Source organism: Pan troglodytes, chromosome 10 (genome assembly GCF_028858775.2).
Source record: "Pan troglodytes isolate AG18354 chromosome 10, NHGRI_mPanTro3-v2.0_pri, whole genome shotgun sequence".
Taxonomy (NCBI): domain Eukaryota; kingdom Metazoa; phylum Chordata; class Mammalia; order Primates; family Hominidae; genus Pan; species Pan troglodytes.
The window spans coordinates 47743775-47770721 of NC_072408.2; the positions used below are offsets into that span (position 1 = coordinate 47743775).

The 26947-nt window shown below is 40.2% G+C and overlaps 3 protein-coding genes across 36 annotated transcripts in view; 1 reads left to right on the plus strand and 2 right to left on the minus strand.

Moving 5' to 3' along the window:
• The window catches only part of PFKM (phosphofructokinase, muscle), a 41006-nt gene extending 37213 nt beyond the window's left edge, over positions 1 to 3793 (minus strand). Inside the window, exons 1-3 of one of the 18 annotated variants that reach the window (XM_063786722.1) lie at positions 3162 to 3493; positions 1517 to 1607; positions 777 to 899 (exon numbers count right to left, since the gene is read on the minus strand). In XM_063786722.1, coding sequence (XP_063642792.1) covers positions 777 to 899; positions 1517 to 1607; positions 3162 to 3362 — 415 coding nt within the window. In that variant the 5' untranslated portion in view covers positions 3363 to 3493. Of the gene's footprint in view, positions 1 to 776; positions 900 to 1342; positions 1608 to 2440; positions 2608 to 2660; positions 3136 to 3161; positions 3505 to 3552 lie in introns of those variants that run through there. The other 17 variants (XM_063786723.1, XM_016923530.3, XM_054664315.2 and 14 more) reach the window with 17 other exon arrangements.
• Positions 2809 to 26947, plus strand: part of SENP1 (SUMO specific peptidase 1) — a 62406-nt gene continuing 38267 nt past the window's right edge. For 2 of the 17 annotated variants that reach the window (XM_063786734.1, XM_063786735.1), the window contains exons 1-7: positions 3395 to 3515; positions 7506 to 7553; positions 9868 to 9960; positions 10893 to 11023; positions 12584 to 12668; positions 20049 to 20208; positions 25245 to 25416. In XM_063786734.1, the coding sequence (XP_063642804.1) occupies positions 7550 to 7553; positions 9868 to 9960; positions 10893 to 11023; positions 12584 to 12668; positions 20049 to 20208; positions 25245 to 25416 (645 nt within the window). In that variant the 5' untranslated portion in view covers positions 3395 to 3515; positions 7506 to 7549. Of the gene's footprint in view, positions 3571 to 7505; positions 7554 to 9867; positions 9961 to 10879; positions 11024 to 12583; positions 12669 to 20048; positions 20209 to 25244; positions 25417 to 26947 lie in introns of all 17 variants that reach the window. The other 15 variants (XM_054664317.2, XM_054664318.2, XM_016923542.4 and 12 more) reach the window with 12 other exon arrangements.
• LOC134807567 (V-type proton ATPase subunit F) lies at positions 23265 to 24531 on the minus strand. The gene has a single exon (XM_063786743.1). The coding sequence runs from the start codon at positions 23941 to 23943 to the stop codon at positions 23584 to 23586; it is 360 nt and encodes a 119-aa protein (XP_063642813.1). The 5' UTR covers positions 23944 to 24531; the 3' UTR covers positions 23265 to 23583.

Consider the following 26947-nt stretch of genomic DNA (forward strand, 5'->3'; position numbering starts at 1 on the left):
ACTTTAATGAAATTATCAACTTTCTGAGGAAAACCTTTTAGTCCTGAGTTCCTTCTGAAAATATAAGAGAGTTGGGGTAAATAATCGCTAAGGCATTTCCAAAGTGTAAGCTACTGGGGCAATGGCAAGGATATGTCTTATATATATGTTTTATAATCTATCATTTCTAGTATATTATTGGGCAAATAGCGGGAACTCAATAAAGGTTTCCAGTGAATTGACTCCAATATAGATGTATTTAAGTTAAGACGAAATACATAGATGTGTTTCTGAAGCTTCATATAAATTGCCTGTGAATTGAACATTTAAAAATACATGAGAAATCTATTATTAAATGGTTTCCTAAGATGAAAATTTTTTACAATATTTAGAATCATTTTGTAAAATAATAACTCATTTAGTCAACTTTCTTAAGTTTCACATATTTATATATCAAGGATGCTGACAATAGGATAAACCAGATTAGTAGTTTACAGTTATGAGCCAATTGATTTAATATTGACCAAATTAAGTTATTCTGCATAGAGAGATGTGTCCGTTTCCCTACAATTTCCCAGATGATCCATCCCCACCTCTCTCCCTTCTTCCTTTCCCTCCCCATCCCTCTTTCTCTTTCTCTCTCTCTCTCTGTTTCACACACACACAGACTTTCCCCCTTGGGTCTTAACTTATATTTCAGCTTTAGTAGGTCTACGCTGATTTATAATACTATGCATACAACTTTCACTTTCCCATATTCCTTTGAACATTTCTCACCGTTGACCCACATGCCTCACCAGTTTTGAAAACAGGTATGCTTCCCACGGTGTCTGGATCATCCATAGTATCTAGACTCTTCAAGATGTCTGTCTTTGGTGGTGGCTTTGGTATGAGCATGCTGGAAGTAGAAGCTTCCCCAGCTGAGAAACAATAGCTTTAGGTCACCCTCAAGGTGGGATTCTGGGAAGGGAGTGTTCCTTACTCCCTTTCATTTTCCCTATGACTCTGAGCTGTCCAGGGCTTTCTTTCCAAAAATCCAGTGAAAAATTAGAGACGCGATGTACCTCAAAAAGATTCTATTCCCTTGACATACATGGGGGAAAAGCAGAACATAGAACTAGATACTTTGAGGTGGGGTGGATGAGAAGGCCATTTTTCCTTAGGGCTTGATTTATCTGATAGTTTTGGAGGGTCAGTTATAATGACAATAAAGATTCCCACAGATAAGCCCAGACTGGTCGAAGTAATTCACATAACAACACAATAATGACCAGCTCATGGGATAAATTTTGCTCCCCCCTCAACTCTCAAGTCCTCCTTATCTGCCTGGCATCTATCACAACAAACCAGGTCAAAATCTTACCTGGAAAATACACGACTCAGTGATCAATATTTTATCAAAGTGAGAATGTGATAAACAAGGTCAGTTGACCCCTAAAATCCGTATTTACACTAGAAAGCCTCACATCCTGTATTTAGACTTCTTGTGAGAGAACCCATTCTCTGTCACTGGAGTATGATCAGGAGACAAGGGTACCTGTTCTCTGAGGAGTCCTGACTAACTGGCGAGATTGAATCACACACATGAAAAATTTCAGATGAAACTCGTCTTTATGCATGGCTGCCTCCTAGAAATAGAGACAGAGTTTAATCCAAACGAACGGAGCTGTGAAATAAGATGTCAGTGACTGACATGGACCAGCTACACTCATGACTACTTGGCCTTAGGACTTGACAATATAGTATAAAAGTATCAGCACGTGAGGCAATACAAATAATCTACTTTGATGTATTTGACAGGGGAGGAAACCCTGAACTCAGCAAGCTGCTGAGAGTATCAGAAAGGCTGGGGGCCTCCAGAAACTGCCCTTCTTTAAGTCTGAGCTCAGACTGTGCCTGTGGCCGTGATCTGGGTGTAAAGGACCTATTAAGGGGGCATTTCTCTAAGACTTCTACAGGGCCTGGGTCCAGAGGCCTGCCAAGCTGAGGTGCTTGACAAAAAGCCTGAATGAACAAACATATTTCTTCCCATTATGTTCTCTTAGAAAGTATGGCAGATTCCAGGTTAATCAATGTGTCCCAGGAACAACAAAGCCCTTCAAAGGTCACAGGTGATTCCTGGGTCCTTCTCTTATCTCTACCCAGAAAAGCAGATCTCTAGTGGGCTCCCAAAAGCTTTCCTCACAGCTCTGCCTGTTTCAAATTCCTCCAGAGTTCTGGAAGGTTCTACATCTTGCCAGAGTCTAGCCTAATCCGTCCTCAAGTTGCTTTTTGTTTGTTTGTTTGTTTGTTTGCTGAATGGTCAATCAAGTATGAGGTGGTGCAGAGTACAGGACTGCAAGTTAAGAAACTTGTTTCCTAGTCCTAGATGGGCCGTGCACTTAAAACCTTTGGGAAATCACTTCACTTCTCTGAACCTGGTAAGACTAAAGTATCTCCAATAACCTCTACAAGCACTAACGTTCTGTGATTCTCAATAAAACACGAGATAGCCTGACATCGATTTAGATCTCAGGTCCCTATCTGTCGGGGGAAGCCACAGGTTTCCGCAGATTTAGGGCCACCGCGAAAAGCTGCCATGGAAACTGGAACGCAAGCAAAACTCGCCGTGCGGAACCAGAAGGCGGCGGGTAAGGGAGCAGAGGGAACAGAGAAAAGCATAGGACGAAGGGCTCACTAACAGTATTCCGAGTACGAGAAAGCGAAAAAGCCCAGACTGAAAAGGGTACTGACAAATTACGACTAGTCTTAAATGCTCCCTTCGCTTCTCGGGCCTCGCCACACCGCGCAGGCGCCCCACTGGTCCTTAACTCTGTTCTTTGACCTCCTGCCCCAGCCCCCTCCTCTTCAGCCACCTAGCGACTCTTCCGGTGCTGTGAAGGCGGTTCCGGTTCGCGGCGGTTCCCGGGTTTTGCGTTCCGCGCCCGGCCGGAAACCCCTTCGCATGGCAGCCGGTTCCGGTTCGGTGAGTGGCGGCGGGAAGCTGGGGGAGGGGTGAGGATGGAGGGAACCTGGTCCAGGAGACTGTGGCGGACCCGGTCAGCCGGCCCGGGCTGGACTGGGCGGAAGCGGGGAGCACTGTGGGGCCGGCGCCTTTTCCTCTGCCCCGCCCCCTGGGACCACCTCCCCTCCCCCCTGCTGTCCGGTGGCCGCGCTGTGGCCGCCGGTGGCCGTTAGGCTACCTGAGGCCGTTCCTTCTGGTCTCTCTCTCCTGGGCCGCGGAGAGACCGTCTCCCTGCCGTTACAGCAGGCCCCATCCCAGCGCCCAGCCGTACTTGGGGAAAGGCCGGTTGCGATTCCGGGGCTTTCCCGCCAGAGCAGGGTCTTCTCTGGGGAGAGCTGTTTTCACCGGGAAGCTCGGCTTTCTGTGGTACCGGCTTCATCTCCCGCCTTCCTTGAGACCCGAGTGATATTTCTTGACTACTTCTGCGTCTCACGTAAACATTTCTCCAACTCTCCTACTCTGTGGTATCTCCCTGAGATGTGATATCGCTAGTGCCACCATCAGAAAGAAACGTCTGGACCCTCCTGCTCAGGTTATGAAAATCCCCTTAACTGCCACAATTTGCTTACCTGGCTCATCGCCTCCTGGTAATTCCCTTGAACCGTCTCTTTCTTGGTGTACCCTAACGTGATCTCTGGATATATGCCTCGTTTCTCTTTCCTTGAGCTTGGTGATTTCTGTTTATCGGTGCCTGTGCAGTATTTCCACTATCTGGTTGGCAGTAACTTGCTTCTTTATCACTTTCAAGTCAGCCTTGTTAAAGTCATTTTACTTCATATTTGGTACACTTATTATATTTGGAGTGGTGGTGATTCTTGTAATATTCATATAAAGCCTTTTATCTACTACCAACTATTTGACTGAGGGTCTTTGTTATAATTGGTTATTCTGGATGGATTAGATCACATCATCTCCTAAATCTTTATTCTTCATAAAAATAATTTGTGTTAAGGACTCATGTTGAAATACAGATTACCCTGACTTTGAAATTACAGTTAAAGCGCAACTTTAAGCATCTCTATAAGCATGATCCCTTAACCTACTTCCAGTTTACAGTCTACCACCCTTTATTTTTCCTCTCTAGTCCCTTTTAGGAAGGCTTATTCATTTTTAACTGACTTCAATTAATTATCCCAACTGCAAAGATGGTCTTCATGTCACTCATCTAATGAGTTGTCTAGAGGGAGTGGATGGGTACAAAAACAGGTTCTGCTGCTTCTGGCTAAGGGAATGCAGTTGTTGACTTGCATTGCGGCTTTGGAACTCTTGTCCTTTTCTTCCCAACTTCTACATCTTCTATCAGTTGTACCAGCTCTACTGTCTTGCGGTACCTGTTTATGGATCTGGCTTTCCCTACTAGACAGTGAGCTGCTCAGTGGCAGGGACCCTTTCTTAATGCACGTAGTCGGTGCACAGTAAATGAATGTGTATGAAAGAATTTGAATACTTAGGGTTTACGGCGTTAGAGTGTTAAGGTATTTAAGGTGTTAGAGTCTGATTGGGAGAGATTACATGTAAAAATAGAGGGAAAGAACTAACCTCAAACACATGACGATATAGTACAAACTATTGTACATATAATTGTTTTTCAGAACTTGGAAAAGGGTGATTTCACATGATTGCTTTCACACCCTTCTTATATCATAAATTGTTCTAACCACATCTTGGTCCTGGATAAAGCTAACATTGCGTGTCTCTCTCTCTCTCTCTCTCTCTTTCTCTCTCTCTCTCTCTCTCTCTCTCTCCCTCCCTCCCCCCCTCTCCCTCTGTCTCTCTCTCCCTCCCTCCCCCCCTCTCCCTCTGTCTCTCTCTCTCTCTATATATATTTTTTTTTCTTCTTTTTTTAGACAGAGTCTCGCTCTGTCACCCAGGCTGGAGTGCAATGGCTTGGTCTTGTCTCACTGCAACCTCCGCCTCCCGGGTTCAAGCGATTCTCCTGCCTCAGCCTCCCGAGTAGCTGGGATTATAGGTGCCTGCCACCACACCTGGCTAATTTTTTATTTTTCGTAGAGACAGGGTTTCACCATGTTAGCCAGGCCGGTCTTGAACTGCTGACCTCGTGATCTGCCCACGTCGGCCTCCCAAAGTTCTGGGATTACAGGTGTGAGCCACCGTGCCCAGCCTCAATATATATTTTCTAGTAACTTCCTTGCAGCCCTAGGTATTGTCTTTCATAATCCCCTCTTTGCATATATGTAAGGTTATAAGTGTTTCACCGCAGTTGTCAAGACTGTGATCTTTTTTGTTCTTTCAGGTTTCCCATTATCTTGTGTTCCACTACTAACCTGACTTCATCTGAATGTCTGTAACAGCTTATGTTCTTTCAGTAAATTACATGACCAGTGTATACTAGGAAATGAATTATTAGAATCATTTTTTTAAAAAGAAAACGTTTTTACAGTTGCATGAATTTGGTGGCATCAGAGGTTCCAGATCCAACATTTTCATGGAGAATCTTGGGGTAAAATATTCCTTCTCCCAATGTAACTGCAAGTGGCTAAAAGAATGTACCATAAGCACACTGAAGTAGCTGGATGTATTTGTATTAAAATATAAATGTGGGGTTTTAATTATTTAAAATTATAAATCAGTGTGGATTCCCCAGGGTTAGTGAGAGATTACTTTTAAATTGCCAGTGTGTATTAATCTTTGAGGTTGTGTTAAAGGATTTGAAGTTGTATAATGTTTGAAATGTGCATTTGCCCTGGAGTCAGGATACATGGATTCTTGTCTTCTTTTTGCCCCATCTGTGTGATTTCAGGGAAGTCACTTAACCTCTCTGGATATAATCGGTAAAATTCTTTGAATTTCTAGCTTCCTTTTCTCTTCACATCTATCTCAACAAAATACAAGGAAATTGACATGGGATTATTCTGTTGGGCACCAAGCTTTTAAGTTGGCATTCTTCTTAATAATAATTTTAAAAAGGCTAGTAATGACAATTATGAAGCAACTTTAAAATGTCAAAAAAGTGTTGCTAATGTATTAGTTGATAAGATTTTTCCCCCTTAATCTGGAACCCAAGGGAGTCTACTCTATTAAAGAAGAAAGAAGGGGAAAGAATAACCTGAAGAATTTTTAGTAAAGAAGCCTTTTAAGTTGAGCATTTGGAAATATATTTGAAGCATAAATCTAAGGCTTAAATTCTTTAGGGATCCTTCCTGGCAAGACTAGGTAATCAGATGATTACTCTGCTTAGTCTATAGCTATGCCAAGAAAACTTCTTTTTTTTTTTTTTTTGAGATGGAGTCTTGCCCTGTCGCCCAGGCTGGAGTGCAGTGGCGTGGTCTCGTACGCCAAGAAAACTTTAAGCTGCCTTCCTTTGTGTGACTTTCATTATTGTGACCACAAAGAATGTCTATTATCATCATCCAGCCTCATGAATACATTGAAGCCCTAGTATTGCTATGTGGTTGATGAAGTGCTTAATATTTTTTAAAAATATGGTTATAAGATTATAAATATATACAGGTGTGACTATTACCATCCCTAGTAGCCTCCTCCTCTTGGAAATCTACCAAGACCATATGTGCCGAGGATATGTTTATTAACCTAGTTCCAAGCAGTTTGGTTGTGTTTTTGTGTTTGGTTTTTTTTTTTTTTTTTTGAGACAGAGTCTTGCTCTGTTGCCCAGGCTGGAGTGCAGTGGCATGATCTCGGCTTACTGCAACCTCGGCTTCCTGGGTTCAAGCAATTCTTCTGTCTCAGCCTCCTGAATAGCTGGGATTACAGGCACGTATCACCACACCTGGCTAATTGTTGTATTTTTGGTAGAGATGGGTTTTCACCATGTTGGCCAGGCTGGCCTCCAAGTCTTGACCTCCTTGGCCAAGTGATCTGCCCTCCTTGGCCTCCCAAAGTGTTGGGATTACAGGCGTGAGCCACTGCACCCGGCCAGCAGTTTGGTTTTTAACATCTTTATTTTGTGGAAAAAGTGGATACATCAGAGGAGACAGTAATTTTTATATAGGCAAAGGGGCTTTGGTTTGTAGCAGTTTGATTGATGATGTTGGGGGAAGTACTTTGTATTACTCCAGAGTAGCTCTTGATTGTCATTAGAGTATCAGGCTACTGAGTAAGACATGGAAGAAAAGTCTTAATAGGACCATCACAAAGTCTGTCACTTGTTTATGAAGTGATTTAGCATGAGGTAATAGAACAATGGATTGGGAAGAATTTCTAGGTTATAATTTCGGTGTAGTTGCTAACATTATGACTTTATGCAAACCACTCAGTCTCTTAAGGGTTGGCGCTCCCAATTTGCTTCTTGCTTTAATATTCTATGATTCTGTGCGTAGTCTGTAATTGCTGTTTAATGTAGTACAGGTTGCAGAAATGTTTGGAAGTACCTCAAGCTAGTTTTAGTTTTTACTCTTTTCCCATCAAGTCAACTCTTTACCACCTTAGATTTTTCTCCACTAAGAACACAAACAAATGTCACTTCTAGTGGCTGCACCTTCTAAAATTAAGTGAAGTAGGTGTTTCAGTATGTAATTTTTCTGTTTTGTGTCTTCTTTTATAGGACTTTGTATCTTTGCTAAAGTCAGTGATGTGAAAAGACTTGAAATGGGTAAGACTAACTAGCTGTTGAATCCTTTTAGCTACTTTCATTGGTTAAGCTGTAGTGAAAGAATGGGTTTTCCTAACATTTTCAGTATTTGTATCTTTGTGCTTAATAATAATTTTAAGAGAAATTTTAATCCTAATTATGTAATACTATATACCAAACAAAATTATTATTATTGCTATTTTTGAAACGTAGTCTTGCTCTGTCACCCAGGCTGGAGTGCAGTAGCACAATCTCAGCTCACTGCAACCTCTGTCTCCTGGGTTCAAGCAATTCTCCTGCCTCAGCCTCCCAAGTAGCTGGGATTACAGGCATATGCCACCACGTCCGGCTGATTTTCGTATTTTTAGTAGAGACGGGGTTTCGCCATGTTGGCCAGGCTGGTCTCAAACCCCTGACCTCAGGTGATCCGCCCACCTCAGCCTCTCAAAGTGCTGGGATTACAGGCATGAGCCACCGCACCCAGCCCACATAATTATCTTTTGGTTAGAACATTGTTTATATGCTCATTTAGGAGTATTATCTCATTGATTGTATTGAAAAAGTCAAGTATACCCTAGCAAACATTTACTGTGTACTAGACCCTGTTCTAAGTATTTAAAATATATTGGTTCATTTAATCCTTATAACCATCTTACAAGGGTACCTAATAGTACCTACCAAGTAGGTTACTGTTGTTATCCCTATTATATCACAAGGAAACTGAGATACAGAAGTTAAGAAGCTCGCCTAGAGTCATGTACTATAACTGGCTGAGCCAGGATTTAAACCTAGGCACTCTGGTTCTAGAGTTTTCTAGAGTTCTCGTTCTTTTTTTTTTTTTTTTCTCTTTTTTCTTTTGAGACGGAGTCTCGCTCTGTCACCCAGGCTGGAGTGTAGTGGTATGATCTCAGCTCACTGCAACCTCTGCCTCCTGGGTTCAAGCAATCCCCCTGTCTCAGCCTCCCAAGTAGCTGGGATTACAAACATGCGTGCACCACCACATCCAGCTAATTTTTGTATTTTCGGTAGAGATGGGGTTTCGCCATGTTGGCCAGGCTGGTCTTGAACTCCTGACCTCACGTGATCCGCCTGCCTTGGCCTCCCACAGTGCTGAGATTACAGGGGTGAGCCACTGCGCCCAGCCAAGAGTTCTTGTTCCTTAGTACTATGTTATACTACTTCTAAATGATAAATAATTTGATTAATATAAATATTCTATTTCATTTAGCTAGTGTTACTGAGAATTGTGGTTAGGACATTTTTCACTATTTCATTTATAGTACTTTATGTCTGTTAAGGGGATCAATATAAGGTCAGGACTAGTAGCTAATTTAGGAATAATTTGAAAAATCTATACACTTAGGTCTTATAACATCCCGTATGTTCCTTTTACATTCACATTAGCTTTCTCTCTATTCTGTGTTTTCCTTTTCCTTAGTCTGCCTTCTCCTTCCCTGTTCATTTATTTCCATTTTCTCTCATTGCTGATAGCAGTGTAAGTCATTGAATTCTGTGACGTTTATTGCTTCTATTCTAGCTCTTCTATAGTAACAAAGGTATCAAAAATGGTTCTGAAGTAAAATTCTGCCATAATATTATAGTTATTGAGCTGATACCTGTTAAGAGCAATATGAATAAAATTATGCTTTTAAAAAAATGTTCAGGCAGATTATTATTATTATTAGAGACAGAGTCTCACTCTCTTGCCTAGGCTGGAGTGCAGTGGTGTTATCTTGGCTCACTCCATCCTCTGCCTTGGGTTCAAGCGATTCTCATGCTTCAGCCTCCCAAGTAGCTAGGATTACAGGCATGTGCCACTATGCCTGGTGTATTTTTAGTAGAGATGGGGTTTTGCCATGTTAGCCAGGCTGGTCTCAAACTCCTGGCCTCAAGTAAGTGATCCGCCCACCTCAGCCTCCCAAAGTGCTGGGATTACAGGTGTGAGCCACCACACCTGGCAGGTGGATTACTTCTTAAAGCACTTCTTTGTGTTAAAACAGGAAATGAACCAGTGTTAACAGTGTGTGTTACTGAATGGTGAATTTATTCCCCCAATTTTTTTATATTTAAAATTTTTTCTGTAGTTAAAATATTTAAAAAGTTTCTTTTGGGAGCATTTTTGTTTTTGTTTGTGTTTTTCTTTGTTGTTGTTGTTGTTTTCTGAGACAGGGTCTCACTCTGTCGCCCAGGCTGGAGTGCAGTGACTCTGTCATGGCTCACTGCAGCCTTGACCTCCCCGGGCTCAGAGTATCCTTCCAGCTCGGCCTCCTGAGTAGCTGGGACTACAGGCATGCACCATCATGTCTGGCTAATGTTTTGTTTTGTTTTTTAATAGAGACAAGATTTTGCCGTATTTCCCAGGCTGGTCTCGAACTCCTGGGCTCAAGCCATTCGTCTGCCTCAGCCTCCCAAAGTGCTAGTATTACAGGTGTGAGCCACCTTGCCTGGTCTGGTTATTTTTAAAGCTTTAAATTAAGCTGTTTTTATATGTGTACAAGTTTTGAACTGTTTGGTAGATGGCCTCAATTAATTCCAAATGAGCCAATTTCTGCACATGGACCTCTTTTGACAATGACAATATGAGATTTTTGCCATTGGTTAGCTATGAAAGAGGGATTTTATTTTATTGCAGAGTTGTTCTTCAAGTTCTTTTTTGTCTTTTTTTATTATTATTGTTAGACATAGGGTCTCCCTCTGTCCCCCAGGCTGGAGTGCAGTGGTGTGATGATAGCTCACTGTAAATTTGAACTCATGGGCTCAAGACAGTCCTCCTGCCTCAGCTTCCCAAGTGGTTGAGGCTACAGACACGTGCCACATTGGCTGGCTAACTTTTTTTTTTTTGAGATGGAGTTTTGCTGTTGTTGCCCAGGCTGGAGTGCAGTGGCATGATCTTGGCCCACTGCAACCTCTGCCTCCCAGGGTCAAGCAATTCTCCTGCCTCAGCCTCCCGAGTAGCTGGGATTACAGGTACCCGCCACCATGCCTGGCTAATTTTTGTATTTCTGGTAGAGACGGGGTTTCACCATGTTGGCCAGGCTGGTCTTGAACTCCTGACCCCGTGATCCACCCGCCTCGACCTCCCAAAGTGCTGGGATTACAGGTGTGAGCCACCACACCTGACCTGCTGGCTAATTTTTAAATTTTTTTGTAGAGACAGGGTCTTACTATGTTGCCTAGATAGATCTTGAACTTTTGGCCTCAAAAACATCCTCCTGCCTCAGCCTCTCAGAGTGCTGGGATTACAGGCATGAGACACCATGCCTGGGTGGGAATTGTTTTTATTAGGTGAAAAGATTGGTTCATAGGAAAAACGTTATTGAAGAATTATGTGACTTGAACTAATCCAGACTGTCTCCCCAGATGATATTGCTGATAGGTTGAGGATGGATGCTGGAGAAGTGACTTTAGTGAACCACAACTCCGTATTCAAAACCCACCTCCTGCCACAAACAGGTTTTCCAGAGGACCAGCTTTCGCTTTCTGACCAGCAGGTTAGGAGCAATTTTCTTCCTTTAATTAATTAATTATTTGGGCTCATCATAAGTTTTCATCTTATGTAGTTTAAATGCCACACTCAAAAATACAAGCATAGCTATAAACTTTTTAGAATCAGTAATTTTAGTGTTTGGAATTCTGCTCTATATATTAAAATTAAGACAAGGATGTTAAGACAAAATAGGCTGTATGAGTTCTTTGAGAACAGTATGTTTTAGAAAACTCATTGTTCCTCTGAATTTTAAAATTACTTATATGCAGATCAGTGTTCTTTTAAACTAGCACCTAAAATTGCTGAGCATTAAATGGGGGAGAAATGTGAAAATATACAGCAGCTCTAAGATGTCTGTGCTATAATGCCTGATTTCTCAAGGTCTAGTTCAGGACCAGCAGCATCAACATTACTTGGGAGCTTGATAGAAATGCAGACTCTCAGGCTTTACCTCATATCACTGAATCAGAATTTATATTTTAAAAACATCCTCATTTGATTTATATGCATATGAAAGTGTGGGGAGCACTATTAAGCAGTCTTTTTCAATAGGAAAGCCATTAGTAATTTGGATGAGATCATTCTTTGATGTGTGAATCTTTCCTAATTATAGTAGGATGTTTAGCATCCATGAGCCCTAGGCACTAAATTCCTGTAACATCCACCTCCCCCCATAATCATTTTAATAGTTAATATATATCCACACATTTCCAGATATGTACTCAGGGTACAGCACCACCTCTGATTAAGAACTATCTCTGTAAAGTTATCAAAAGAACCAAAACCAGATGGATTTTTCTCAGCCTTTTTAATATGTGTTATAAATGGCTTTCAGACAGGATGTACTAAATACATATTTACCTTCTAGTGAACATTCTTTGAATTAAATTGTATAACAAATATTTTGCCTGTTTTTTTCCTTGAAGCCTGAATTATTTCATTAGATTGTCTATGTGTTTTCCTTTCTTGTTAGTATGTAGTATTAATACGTATAATATATAAATATAATTATATTGAGTTCTGAAATAGTCTTAGTTCTGCTATAGTCTTTATTTAGAGATGGGGTCTCTCCATGTTGTCCATTGCTAGTCTTGAAGTCCTGGGTTCAAGTGATTCTTCTGCCTCGGCTTTGCAAAGTGCTGAGATTATAGGCATGAGCCACTGCACCTGGCTTATAGTCTTGTTTAATTATATATTTTTCCTAGTATATGTTTTTATTTTATTGTTAAAAAAGTGACATGGCCGGGCGCGGTGGCTCACGCCTGTAATCCCAGCATTTTGGGAGGCCGAGGTGGGTGGATCACCTGAGGTCAGGAGTTCAAGACCAGCCTGGCCAACATGGTGAAACCCTGTCTCTACTAAAAATACAAAAATTAGCCAGGTGTGATGGCGCGTGCCTGTAATCCCAGCTACTCAGGAGGCTGGGGCAGGAGAATCACTTGAACTCAGGAGGCGGAGGTTGCAGTGAGCAGAGATTGTGCTGGTGTACTCCAGCCTGGGCAACAAGAGTGAGACTTTGTCTCAAAAAAAAAAATGTGACTTAAGAAAAATCTGCTTTGTTTAGATTTTATCTTCCAGGCAAGGACATTTGGACCGATCTTTTACATGTTCCACAAGAAGTGCAGCTTATAATCCAAGCTATTACTCAGGTATGACACATTACTTGGAGTCAAGGGACTTTATACCTTTTGGATTTCTTGATAGCATATCGTTTATGTTTATCATCTCTAAAAGTAAAAACATTGTCAAAAACAAGATGGTATTTTCTTCACTAAAACATCATTTGAATGGCTTTTCCTGTGTATGTGGTTGCTATGATACTTTACTGATTTTGTCTCATCCAAATACTGGTTTTCTAGTGGGAAAGTGTTTTGAGAATCTAACTGTCCATTATGCCATTGTAAAAAGCAATACAACTTTGTTTTTGACCTTTTTTTGGGAATATGTGTATGTGATGTGTGTAAAGGGTGTTTGTTTTGCGTTAATTTAAATCACAGAGCAAGTTTATTTCTGTTGTGCTTGAAACCATGAAACCTGAAAATTTATTTCTTCCTGAGCTTGTCCTTCTTTCAGGGCAGGAAATGTTAACTACATGTTTCTGTCTAGCACCTGCCACAGCCATATGCTTGCATATTCAAGGGCTTTTCTATTTAACTTGTGATCCATGACAGAAGTCAGCATTCTCTAGGCTGTTCTTATCCTGTGACCTGCCTGACTTATCTATCATCTGCCCTCTTACTAGGGTTTGGACTTCCAAGGGTCTTCTGCCCCTGCCTTGAGAAACTAAGAGTTTTGTTGGTTAGCCTCTTGGCTGTAGGACTCAGAAAGATTACAGTAGTCTTCCCAGGTCTTTTTACTCCTCATGCTTCAGTCTCCTTGCCTTACCACAATATGGGAATACCAGTTATACCATTGAAACTGCCTCAACAGGAATTTTTTTTTTTTTTTTTTTTTTTTTTTTTTTTGACACAGAGTCTCCCTGTGTTGCCCAGGCTGAAGTGCAGTGGTGTGATCTCAGCTCACTGCAACCTCTGCCTCCTAGGTTCAAGCAATTCTCCTGCCTTAACCTCCCTAGTAGCTGGGATTGCAGACACCCACCCCCACGCCCGGCTAAATTTTGTAATTTTAGTAGAGACGGGGTTTCACCATGTTGGCCAGGCTGGTCCGAACTCTTAACCTCAAGTGATCCGCCTGGCTCCCCCTCCCAAAGTGCTGGGATTACAGGTGTAAGCCGCTGCACCTGGCTGGATTTTTATAAGGATAAATTGGGATGATAAATATGGAATGCAGATAATAATTATTCTTGTTATTTGGCTTCCTTAGGATTCTTTGTCAGCAAGATGAGATCTCCTCCCTAAAAAGACGTTAGTAGGATGCTCTTTTAGATTCATACTATATTTAAATGTGATTTAGGTGGGTGATACTTTATCTGCCCTGGGCACTGGACTTCCATAGTATGTGCATAATTTGTATAGAAAAATCAATCAATTTTCTCAAAACGTAACTCTACTACCATTATTATTGAGAAGGCTTTTTGATGAACAGAGTCTGAAATCTGGTTTGATAGGTCAATATTAATGGTGGAGGAACAGTTGAATGGTTAATGAAATTAGATCATCAGTATTTCCATTTGAACTCAGGCTATGTTTGCTTATAATTTCATATGCCAATTTACCATTGGATAGAATCTCTGCTTTAAGTTAAAAACAATTACTTAATAATAAACAGTTATATAGAAAATTCTACTCAAAGTTCCCTTCTCATAACCCAATTCTAATGTTTTATTTCTAGTTTATTTTTAATTATTATTATTATTATTTTTTGAGATGGAGTCTCGCTCTGTCACCCAGGCTAGAGTGTAATGGCGCGATCTTGACTCACTGCAACCTCCGCCTCCTGGGTTCAAGCAATTCCCCTGCCTCAGCCTCCCGAGTAGCTAGGATTACAGCTGCCTACCACCATGCCCGGCTAATTTTTGTACTTTTAGTAGAGATGGGGTTTCGCCATGTTGGCCAGGTTGTTCTCGAACTCCTGACCTTAGGTGATTCACCTGCCTCGGCCTCCCAGAGTGCTGGGATTATAGGCATGAGCCACTGTGCCTGGCCTATTTTTAATTTTTTTTTGAGACAGAGTTTCACTCTGTCACCCAGGTTGGAGTGTGGTGACATGTTCATGGCTCACTGCAACCTTGACCTAGGCTCATGCGATTCTCCTGCTTCAGTCTCCCGAGTAGTTGGGACTACAGGTACATGCCACCATGCCTGGCTAATGTTTTGAAAAATTATTTATAGAGATGAGGGTCTTGCTGTATTGCACAGACTGGTCTCAAACTCCTGGGCTCAAGTGATTCTTCTGCCTAGGCCTCCCAAGGTGCTGAGATTACAGGTGTGAGCCACTGCACCCCATCTCATTCAACTCTTATTTAACTCAAGTCTCTGTTATCTCTTCCGATTATCTGTGTGTACATACCTCATACACGTTGCATAATTGGACACATGTAGTCTTTTTTAACTCAGTATTTTTATTTTAATTTTTTTTGAGACAGGGTCTCACTCTGTTGCCCAGGCTGGAGTGCAGTGGCACAATGACAGCTCACTGCAATCTGCACCTCCTGGCTGTGATCCTCCCACCTCAGCCCCCTGAGTAGCTGGGACTACCAGTGCATGCCAGCATGCCTAGCTAATTTTTGCATTTTTTGGTAGAGACGGAGTTTCGTCATGTTGTCCAGGCTAATAGTTATAGTTTTTCATGTGTCAACATGTTCTTTTTTTTTTTTTTTATCATTTTCTGCTCATTTCTAATTCATGGAATTGATACGCACATCCACAATCCTTTATGTGCAATTCCAAAATCCAAAAACCTCTGAAAACCAAAATTTTTTTTCACATCTCATTTGGCTTCAAAACCTGACCTGAGGCTGGGTGCGATGGCTCAGGCCTGTAATCTCAACACTTTGGGAGGCCAAGGCGGGTGGATCACCGGAGGTCAGGCATTCGAGACCAGCCTGGCCAACATGGTAAAACCCTGTCTCTACTAAAAACACAAAAATTAGCTGGGTGTGTTGGAGGACACCTGTAATCCCAGCTACTTGGGAAGCTGAGGCAGAAGAATCGCTTGAACCCAGGAGGTGGAGGTTGCAGTGAGCGGAGATCGCGCCACTGCACTCCATCCTGGGCGACACAGTGAGACTCCATTTCCAAAAAAAAAAAAAAAAACCTGACCTGAATTCATTCCTTGGCAAAACCTACTTGAACTGACATGAAGCTGTTTATATTTTTTCTTTTTTAAAATCTCTGTAAAAATGAGTATTTTCACATTTTGCTGCAGATAACATGTTTGATTACAGAGTGCTCTTACAGATTATACTTGAAAGTGTTACCTAATATATCAGGTTATCTTTCTAAAATTCCAAAAATTTAAAATTTGGATATAGAACTGGACTCAAGCATTTGATTTGGGATAATGGGTGTGTGCCTTCATTTGCTTCATTATTTTCCCTATGGTTTAGGTGCACATTTACCCTTACCATTTTCAGCTATTGTTAATAACATGACTTAAAAGCATTGGTATATAGAGCTTTTTTTCTCCTAAGTTTTAGTAAACCCTTGATATTCACAAAGATTATATCTGAGATTATCTTAAGTCCTAATGTAATATTTGGCCAGATTCCTTGGCTTTCTACTCAGTTACGTAGTTGTTGAGAATTACATTTTTCTTATGTTTATCCTCATACCACAAGTTGATTCCCATATCAACAGTCTTACACTAAAAGCTTCATCTCTCACTTGAGTACCTTTTTTTTGGAGAAGAAAATAATTATAACAGTTACTATATATATGGTGATGATTAGAGAATAACAATAGTAAATAATAAAGTCATACTGAAATGGGATGCTAAATTACAGCTTGAAGCAGAGGACTCAAATTTGTGCCTTTAACAAATCTCATCTAGTCCCTGATCAAACAAGCTTATGGCATGTCACAGACATCAAAGGTCCCTTTCTAAAAATCAGGAATTTAAATCTGTGAACGTCAGTGGTCTATATATATATTTTTCTTATAATGAAGTCTTTAATTAAAACCTACTTTTTACTATGGACTTTAAAAAAACTTCTTCCTCTTTCCACACTCATTCCAATTATGCTCTCTCCTTTGGATATATTCTTTTCTGATAATCCCCACATCGATTGCAGTGGTCATCACCTTGTGCCTTACCTCTTGATTGGGCTAGACACGGACCCTCAGTTTACCTGCCTTTATCTGCTGATGCTGACTTTATTGGTATTTGTCTTCTCTCTCACCCTGCTGTCCCCTCCTTCACCAGGATGAAAATGAGCAGGAAGGCCCAAACTTTAGGATCTAGGATCTGGAACTTCTCCTTTATTACTTTATTGGATTGACTTCTCTAGATCAAGCTTTTTAAGAATCTGCCTCTCAATCCACTTAAGATTAGAGTATTTAAAACATTGATTTTTTAAAAAATAAAATTTTAAAAACTTTTTTACAGTTTACTTTGTTACAGCAAAACTTTACACGCCTGTAATCCTAGCACTTTGGGAGGCCAAGGCGGGAGTGTCACTTTGAGCCCAAGAGTTTGAGACCAGCCAGGCAACGTACTGAGACCCTGTCTCTACAAAAATAAAAATAAATTACCTGGACATGGTCACGTGTACCTGTAGTCCCAGCTACTGAGGAAGCTGAGTTGGGAGCATCTCTTGAGCCTGGGAGGTCAAGGCTGCAGTGAGCTGCGATGGTGCCACTGTACTCCAGCATGGGGACAGAGGGAGACCCTGTCTCAAGAAAAAAAAAATGTTTAACCCTAAACAGAGAAAAGTGGGATGAAAAGAAGTGATTTTGCTTGTGCTTAGAATCATTATCAATGTCTTCTCTTTGGAAAATATGTTACATTAGGTTACCAGAATGATACTTGGTAGGTAATATTATTTAAACATCCTGCTATTATTTTAACTAAAGTTAATAGGAACAACTGGTAGTACTTACTTTCATAGTAAGTAGTTACCTGACACATTCTTTTTTTTTTTTTGGAGACAGAATCTCGCTCTGTCGCCCAGGCTGGAGTGCAGTGGCACGATCTTGGCTCACAGCAACCTCTGCCTCCCGGGTTCAAGTGATTCTTATGCCTTAGCCTCCCTAGTAACTGGGACGACAGGCGTGTGCCACCACGCCTGGCTAATTTTTTGTATTTTTAGTAGAGACGGGTTTCACCATACTGGCTAGGCTGGTGTTGAACTCCTGGCCTGAGGTGATCCACCTGCCTCCGCCTCCCAAAGTGTTGGGATTACAGGCGTGAGCTACCACACCCAGTCTTGACACATTCTTTTTTAATATGAAGTTTATTGTATTCATAAAAGTATTGCTTGTCCCTGCAGAAAATTTGTGTAGAAAAGTAGAAAAATACCCATCACTCTATCATTAGAACATAACCACAATTAAATTTTTGGTGTATTTTCTCCTAGTTTTGTGTGTATGTTTGTACACATAATAGGTAATCTTTTTTGTGGTGTTCGTAACTCTGATTTCTCACAGAAATCAGTGGTGACAGACTATCATGTTAAACTCTCACTATATGTGGCCAGGCACAGTGGCTCACTTGTATTATCTCAGTACTTTGCCGTTGGGAGACCCAGGTGGAAGTATCACCTAAGGCCAGGAGTTCGATTCCAGCCTGGGCAACACAGTGAAACCCTCCCTCTCCAAAACAATAGAAAAATTAGGCATGTATGATGGTATGCACCTGTGATCCCAGCTACTTGGGAGACTGAGGCAAGGAGATTGCTTGAGCTTAGGAGTTCGAGGATGCAGTGAGCTATGATTGTGCCACTACACTCCAGCCTGGGCAACAGAGTGAGACCCTGCCTCAAAAACAAACAAAAACAGTATCTGTAGTTTCCTCTTGGTCTGTCTCTAGCTTTGTTTGATCCCATCAGCAATAGAACACCATTCAGCAATTTCATTGGGATTGGAACCACCTTTTTCTGTTTAAACAGACTGCCTGATCTTCTGCTTTTCCCCTTGCATTTTAAAGCTGCAGTCTCTGTCACATGCTGTTGAGAATGCTACTCTGACTTATCCTTGGTCTCAAATTTCACACCTGTTAGGGTAATTTGCATTTTTGACAGACCGATGCCTCAGATAGATATCTGTATTTAGATCATGCCCTAATCAAATTTTAGCCAAAATGTGTGAGAGACAAATATTTCTACTGTTACAACTTTAAACTTAAGTATAATAATTTTCTAGTTCTTTACTAAGACTCATTTTCATTAGCGTCATGTTTCTATCCTCAAAATTATAGTAATAGATGCTAAGCATAGATACTGATTACAAAGGAACAAAGTTACAATTCATTTTGAAAGTAAATTAGCTTATTTTAATTATCAGACTAAGGTCACCAACTGTTGAATTAACAAGTGCTAATACCAGCCATGACTTCTTCTTTTTTCCTATTTACCCTAAATCCTGACATCTTGATTAGCTTACAGAAGGACAAAATTATATTTTGGAAGGCTGCCTATTTGGATAGAGCATCAAAAGATACATTAAATACTTTTAATAGCATAAATTTACAATATTGTGAAAAGTTCTATAGTAATATGTTTTAAAAGAATATCTTCAAAATAATGTCAGCATTAGAAAAAAATTCCATAAATAGAGAATTATTATTCTTGTGTTTTCACTGGAGCTCCTTAGAGTTCCATAACTTAATGTCTGAAGTTATTTTGAGGGAGCTATTTTAAATTGTCCAATTCTGCAGATAGGGAGAGGAGGGTATAGAAATTATTCTACCACTCCTAGCTGAAACTTCAGGAGGTTTTTGATATGCCAGATTGTAATCCACAAGTTAGAAAATTCAAATAATAAGTAATTCTCAGTTAATCTGATTGTAGTAGCAAACATTGGAGTAATAATATGTTTGATTATGGCATTAGATGACTGAAGATTATTATACCAGAACCAGATATATATGATGGGTCATTCCTTGCCATAAGCCAACCAGAATAAGCAGCAATTAGGTTATCTCTGCTCTTTGAGAGAGTACCTGAGTCTTGAACATGGTAACTAAAACGAAGAAAGTGACACTAGCTGCTTAGTAATCAATAACTGTTGTTCATTTGAATTACAATTCTCACTGGCCCCCCACCTGCTTTCTTACTGGTCTGGCCTACCTTCTTTCAGGCCCAGGCCTGGGAGTGCTTGCAAGATATAGTTGGGGTAAAATGTTGACTTTTGGTGGACACCACGGAGTCACATTGATGCAGATAAGGCACATGGCTGTGGCAGGATTCAGCTCCTTCATCAATTTTCAGGTTAGTATGGCTGAATCAATTATAGTTTGTAGAAGTTCCCCTACTGCAGACTTTACTGGCAGTTGAGACTGGGATCTTTCTTCCATGAGAGAAATGGTGATATGCCACATTACTTTGGAATACAATGGTTGGTCATGGTTGCAGTCATAAGGAGAACCACCTGTAGAATTTGTTTAATTTATTCAAACTTTTATTTTTTTAGATAATCCTTCCTCAGACAGTTTTCTTGGCTCAGGCGATTTAAGAACCTTTGGCCAGAGTGCAAATGGCCAATGGAGAAATTCTACCCCATCGTCAAGCTCATCTTTACAAAAATCAAGAAACAGCCGAAGTCTTTACCTCGAAACCCGAAAGACCTCAAGGTTCGTATTTTGTCATCTTAGTTCTCAAGCCCTTCCTCAGATATAAGAGAAAGTGACTAAAAGGTAGATAGTTATTACATTGGGATTTTAAAAGAGTAACACCATTTTTGGACTTTAAACCTTAAGGATATGAACTAATCCATTTTACATTTTCAACTTCTCATTTACTTAGTGCTGAATTTTGATGATAGCCAAATCTTACTAGAAGAGAGAATTTTAAGTAAATCTTGGTGGATATGAGAATATTGGGAGCCTTCAAGATCAATATGGCTCTTGCAAATCTTAAAGTGAAAATCAGTCAATCTCCACAATTTGAGCAGGAAAGAAACATATTTTACAGCTATCATGTGAGCAGAGACCTGACTTAAACTAAAGCAGTTCTCTACCTCATGGCATTAGTCAAGTAGACCAAGCTACTTCTATATATTAGAAAATAAAGAGTCACAGACCGGGCACGGTGACTCGTGCCTGTAATCTTAGCAATTTGGGAGGCCGAAGCAGGTGGATCACTTGAGGTCAGCAGTTCCAGACTAGCCTGGCCAACATGGTGAAACCCTGTCTCCACTAAAAATACAAAAAAATTAGCCAGGCATGGTGGTGTGTGCCTGTAGTCCCAGCTACTTGAGAGGCTGAGGCAGGAGAATCGCTTGAACCTGGGAGGCAGAGGTTGCAGTGAGCTGAGATCACGCTGCTATAGCTCCAGCCTGGGTGACAGAGTGACCTCGTCTCAGAAAAAAAAAAAAGATAGTCACAGAGAACTTTATCGTAGTTATTCCAACTTTATAAGCTCTATCTAACAAAACTTACATGGATTATTAAAGGCAGATGAAATCTGGCTTAGAAACTTTTCCCTCAGATATTTTATTATATTAGTATTTATTATATTAGTAAACATTTCTTTTTTAAAATAGTATTTATGACTACTTAAATTCTGCCCTGGTGTATTTTAGGAATGTGGGATTATTTAGTGTACTGTTTAGTCAAGTTTGAGCTTTGTGGTGTTGATAGAAGCCAACAAGATGGCTTTTATTATTTTATACACATGGACTCCAGGAACGTGTCAGTACTCCCTGGGATCATGTTCCTCACTTAACTTTTAAAAAATTATACAGTAATTCACTCATACACTCACATTGTAGAAATCAACACATTACCAGCAAAGCTGAAGATCCCTTGACCACTACCCACAATCCCAATCCCTTTTCCTTGGTGTGTTTCCTTCCAAACCTTTTCCTATACCTATTTCTCTCTTACTCTTTCTTACTCATATATAGTATGATATATATGTTGTGTATACTATTAAATATATGATATTATTTTGTCTTCATTAAAGATTTTCTATATGCATCATTTAGCAGGTGGCTTTTTTAATGCAATAAAGCCATGCTGTTATTTTAAAAAAATGTTATTACAGAAGTAGTACAAATACTTTGGGAAAGTTTAGAAAATATAGTTAAGAAAAATAAAAAATAAAAACATCACATTGCCACCAGCCTGAGATCAACTCTGTAATATCTTAGTACATATCCTTCTACATACTTTTCTCTACTTTTTTTCCAAAATGAGTTTATAGTATACATATTCTTTTGTAAATTTTGTTTTATACCCTAAGTCATATTTAAATTTTCTCAGTTGACCCAAAAGTATCTTTTATAGTTAGTTTGGTTTTGCATCTGGAAGTTATTGGCTTTGTCTCTTATAACTAGAACAGCCTTTTTTTGTTTGTTTGTTTGTTTGTTTTTTTGTTTTTTTGTTTTTGTTGAGACGGAGCCTCGCTCTGTCGGCCAGGCTGGAATGCAGTGGTGTGATCTCGGCTCACTGCAACCTCCGCCTCCCAGGTTCAAGCAATTCTCCTGCCTCAGCCTTCCGAGTAGCTGGGACTACAGGTGCCCGCCACCATGTCCTGCTAATTTTTGTATTTTTAGTAGAGACGGCATTTCGCCATATTAGCAAGGCTAGTCTCGAACTCCAGACCTTGTGATCTGCCTTCCTTGGCCTCCCGATCCCTTCCTGGGATTATAGGCATGAGCCACCATGCCCAGCCTCAGCCTCCTTTTTTTAAATGACATGACTTTTCTGTATAATGTTCTACGTTTTGGATTTGGCAGGTTGCTTCCTCGTGGTATCATTATTTTGTCAAAAAATCACCTGTATTTTTTATAAGCTAGGTTTTAGATGTGACTAAAAGGTGTGCTGCATTTATCACATTTGAAAAACAAACAGTATCTTGTTTTGGTTCTCCTATTATTCTTGATGCTAGACTGACCTCTGGATTGAGGAACTGACAATCTGGTGGTTAATTGTACAGTTAGGTTTTTTCCCGTGTGACTTGAATGTAATCTAAATAATGTTACTTTGGCGTTATATGAATGATGAATTTCACATCAGCCATCACCTAATAATTAATATCGTTTGCTAATACCTGATAATAGTTTTATTAGAGTTAATGAAATAATATTTTTCTAATTTTATCACTTCTACACTTCTTAATTGGCATTCTGATTGCATTTTTCCTTAGCTGGGGCTATTAGATTCCCTGAAATGTGTTTCCTGTGGGAAAGGCCTGATACATGATTAGATTTTTCTTTTTCATTACCAGTTTTCAAAGCAAGGTTTTTGTAAAATAGACACTTCATATGTTTCAAATGAATTTGTCTGTTCCTTTTTTAGTGTCATTATGGATTCAGTATTTTGTAATCCACTATAATTGTTATACTTTTAATGCTCACATTCTCAGAAATTTGGCTAGTCGAAGCCCTTTAAGCTTGCTTCTGTCTGTTTGACCTTAACTCATGAATTTTGGGTAACACGCTTGCTTTCTGTCATTGCAGGATGCCCTTGTACTGTTTCTTTAGAAGAGTAATCTTTTATGTTAAAAAAAACATGCATAGGCGCACGCATACTCTGGGAAACACAAATACAGAAGACATTGTGGAGAATCCATCATGTCTTTACCAAACAATTGCACTGCCCTTGCCATCTTTTCCTAGCTGCATCCACTCATCCTAAGAAAATAAGCCTGTTCCTAAAATTCTAAGTCCTTGCTCATTTCCCCATTCTTTTTTTTTTTTTTTTTTTTTGGAGAGAAGCAAGAATATGACTGTAATTTAACATCAACAATGACACTGTGTAACAGCACAGGGAAGAGGTAGTGGAGAGAGATGGTCAGGCTTCCTGTTCCTTAACCAGCCTTGATTTTAACAGCAGAGCCCCAGCAACCTAGAAGCGCCTCACCTAGCCTCTTAATGGAGTGGGAAGGGGCAGGGACTTGGAAATTAGAGGCTCAAAATGTAAGGAAGGCTGATGGCAAGCCTGGGGAGAGGCCTGAAAATGAGGGAAGGGCTGAGGGCTGTGAGGAGTCCTCACACAAAGACCCTAGCACAGGTCTTCGGCAGTGAACATGCCCCTGGCCCTGCGCAGGATGGAGTCCTTGGCGTCCTCATATGGGTGCTCCTTGGAGGGGATCTCCAGGACAGTAGGGATAGAGTGCTGGTGGGTGTCCAGGGCATGCTGCACCATCTCTGCGATGTACTGGTTGATGAGGATGATGCCAGTGTCATCCCGGTTTAGAAATTGCCGGAAAGTGTCTTCGATCTCATTGATGGTCGTATCCTTCTCCACCACCAGGAAATTGGGGTGGCAGTTCTTGTTAAGCTCCCCTATGCTGCCCAGCAGGAAACCAGTCACCGTGTCCTTGTCTCTGATCACTGCGATGAGCTTCCTTCTCCCCACCATCCCTGCAGCCAGGCAGAGCTCACCCCAGAGCACCAGAAGCCACTCTCATTTCCCCATTCTTAACACACGTACAAACCCAAGAAGACTTAAAGAGAATTACGCACTATTTGATTTTCTTTAGATCTTGTCTGATTTGGATTCAGACCACATGTAATGATTTTAAAGGGTTGATTTCATTGAATTTAGAATATTCAGCTGTGTTTCTCTAGTCTGAGTCTTGAAGAAAAAAGAAAATTTATTATGCTAAGAATAAGTACCTCAAACTTTCCAGGTAATGATAAATGAGAAAGAGCACATAGAAAAAACTCAAAATTGGCTGGGTGCTGTGGCTCACGTGTGTAATCCCAGCACTTTGGGAAGCTGAGGCCGGCGGATTACCTGAGGTCAGGAGTTCAAGATCAGCCTAGCTAACATGGTGAAACCCTGTCTCTACAAAAATACAAAAATCACCTGGGTGTGGCGGCGGGTGCCTGTAATCCCAGCTATTCGGGAGGCTGAGGCGGGAGAATCACTTGAACCTGGGAGGTGGAGGTTGCTGTGAGCCAAGGTCGTGCCACTGCCTCCAGTCTGAGTGACAGAGCAAGATTCCATCTCAAAAAAAAAAAAAAAAAAAAAACTCAAAATTAGTAAGCCTTAGATATAAGACAGGGTTTTTGAGTTCACAATATTCTTCTTGCCAATTTGCCAATTTTTCCCATTAGATAGTATAAAGAGACAAAAAATTATTCAGAGGAAGTAAATAGGCCAGAAGGAGAATTTAATGACGCAGCCTAATAGTTGTTTTTAATGAAGGATGGGAGCCCTCTGTTGGTCTTTAAGGAAATTTAAAAATTCAGTTTAAAAGCTTAGTTGAGAGGCTTCAGCCTTTATGCATTTTTACATATTTAATCTTAATTTCCTCCAACAGGCTGGGTACAAGGGGTACAGGGAATAATAGAAAATGTATGTGTTGTTAGCATACCTGGAACCCAGGTTTTTTGAAGACATCTAATCTGTTATGCTTTGTCATACCACAAAACTATATGGTTTCTGACCAAAATAAATTCTAGATTGTGGATCTAAAAATGCAGTTTTAAGTGTTTGATAATTTTGACAATGTAAGATCTTTTAAGTGCCAGAACCTGATGCAGCATCCTTATATATCATTTATTCATTTATTGTATCTTTCCCTCAAATGGGAAACCTATTATTTTACCTGTTTTGTTTGGTTGGTTTTATATTTTGAAAGTGAAAATAATCTCTAGGTTGGATTTATTTTACTTATTATCTGTTCTTATCTTTCTTACAAACTCTTTTTTTAGTGGATTATCAAACATTTTTGCGGGAAAGTCAAACCATCACTGCCATGTATCTGCATATGAAAAATCTTTTCCTATTAAACCTGTTCCAAGTCCATCTTGGAGTGGTTCATGTCGTCGAAGTCTTTTGAGCCCCAAGAAAACTCAGAGGCGACATGTTAGTACAGCAGAAGAGGTAAGGAAAACGTGTGACAAAAGCTACTAAAAGTTAGGATCTTTCCCTACACTGAGCCATTTGCTCCCTATTAATAATTAGTTGTTTAAGAACCATTCTATTTTATCCTTCATGTGCTTTTTCTGTCTGAATTACTCTTTTTGAGTGTTATCATCTATTCTAAAGAGATTAAAGAGATGTTTTAGCAGGACTTCATTATTTGTCTTACTATTATATCTTCTATGCCTGCTGGACAGCTGACTTTACTTAATCTTTAATGTTGCCTGAATGGTTTCTCATACATCAAAGTATCTCTCTTTGATCTTTGCTAGACCCTTCCTAAACCCTTGTCTCCTATGGAAAAATTGTTACTCTTCCTCCGTAGTTTTTGATAAAATTTTATTTCAGTCCACGTGACGTGGCTCATGCCTATGATCCCAGCACAGTGGGAGGCCAAGACAGGTGGATCACTTGAGCCCAGGAGTTCGAGACGAGCCTGGGCAACATGGAGAAACCCTGTCTCTACAAAAAATACAAAAATTAGATGGGCTTGGTGGCTCATACCTGTACTCCTAGCTACTGGCGAGGCTGAGGTGGGAGGATTGCTTGAGCCCAGGAGGTCGAGGCTGCACTCGACTTGCTTTGTGTCACTGCACTGCAGCCTGGGCATCAGAGTGAGACCCATCTCAAAAAAAAAAATTGTTTTTTTAATTTGATGAAATACCTATTCTTCTTACCAGGAACAATTTTTCTTCAATATAAGAGAAAAATCAAGAAGCTAGTTAAACAATTTACATCCTTTCATTATGAGTAAGACCTTTTTTGAAGTTACAGACTCCTGTAAAGAAAGATGTTCTGTTGACACTTGGGTTGTTATATTAATTCAGTAAACCTAAAAGAAAAAGCCAATTTTGTGAATGTAATATAGCATATAATTTGCATGATAGGATGTGTGCACATATCTGTTAGATTACATATTTAATATACATCTAATGCTGTGGTTGCTTGGAGATACAAATGAATAATAATTACCTTACATTTAAATAGCATTAGAGCTTCCAGTGTACTTTCCACATGTATTATTGTTTTTAATCCTTTTAACTCAGCAAAATAGGTAGAGATGAGGTAATAGTTATGTTTTACAGATTAGGAAAATAAGGGTCATAGGTCACAAGACTAGTAAATGGCAGGCCTAGAACCCAGAACTTCTGAAGAGGTTTGGTCAAGTATGCTTTCTGTTATACAACACAGCAATATGGTTCCTGCCCAATGAAGCTTACTGAGCATGGAGTCAAGAATACAGCATTACCTGCTAAATAATTACATAATTTGGTAATCAGTGATCTCTTAGGTGGCACAACTTGATTATTTGTGATATGGTTACTAAAAATGCTGTGCATATTTTTGGTTTAAAGTTTGTATTGAGGCCGGCCATGGTGGCTCATGCCTGTAATCCCAGCACTTTGGGAGGCTGAGACGGGCGGATCACGAGGTCAGGAGATGAAGACCATCCTGGCTAATATGGTGAAACCCTGTCTCTACTAAAAATACA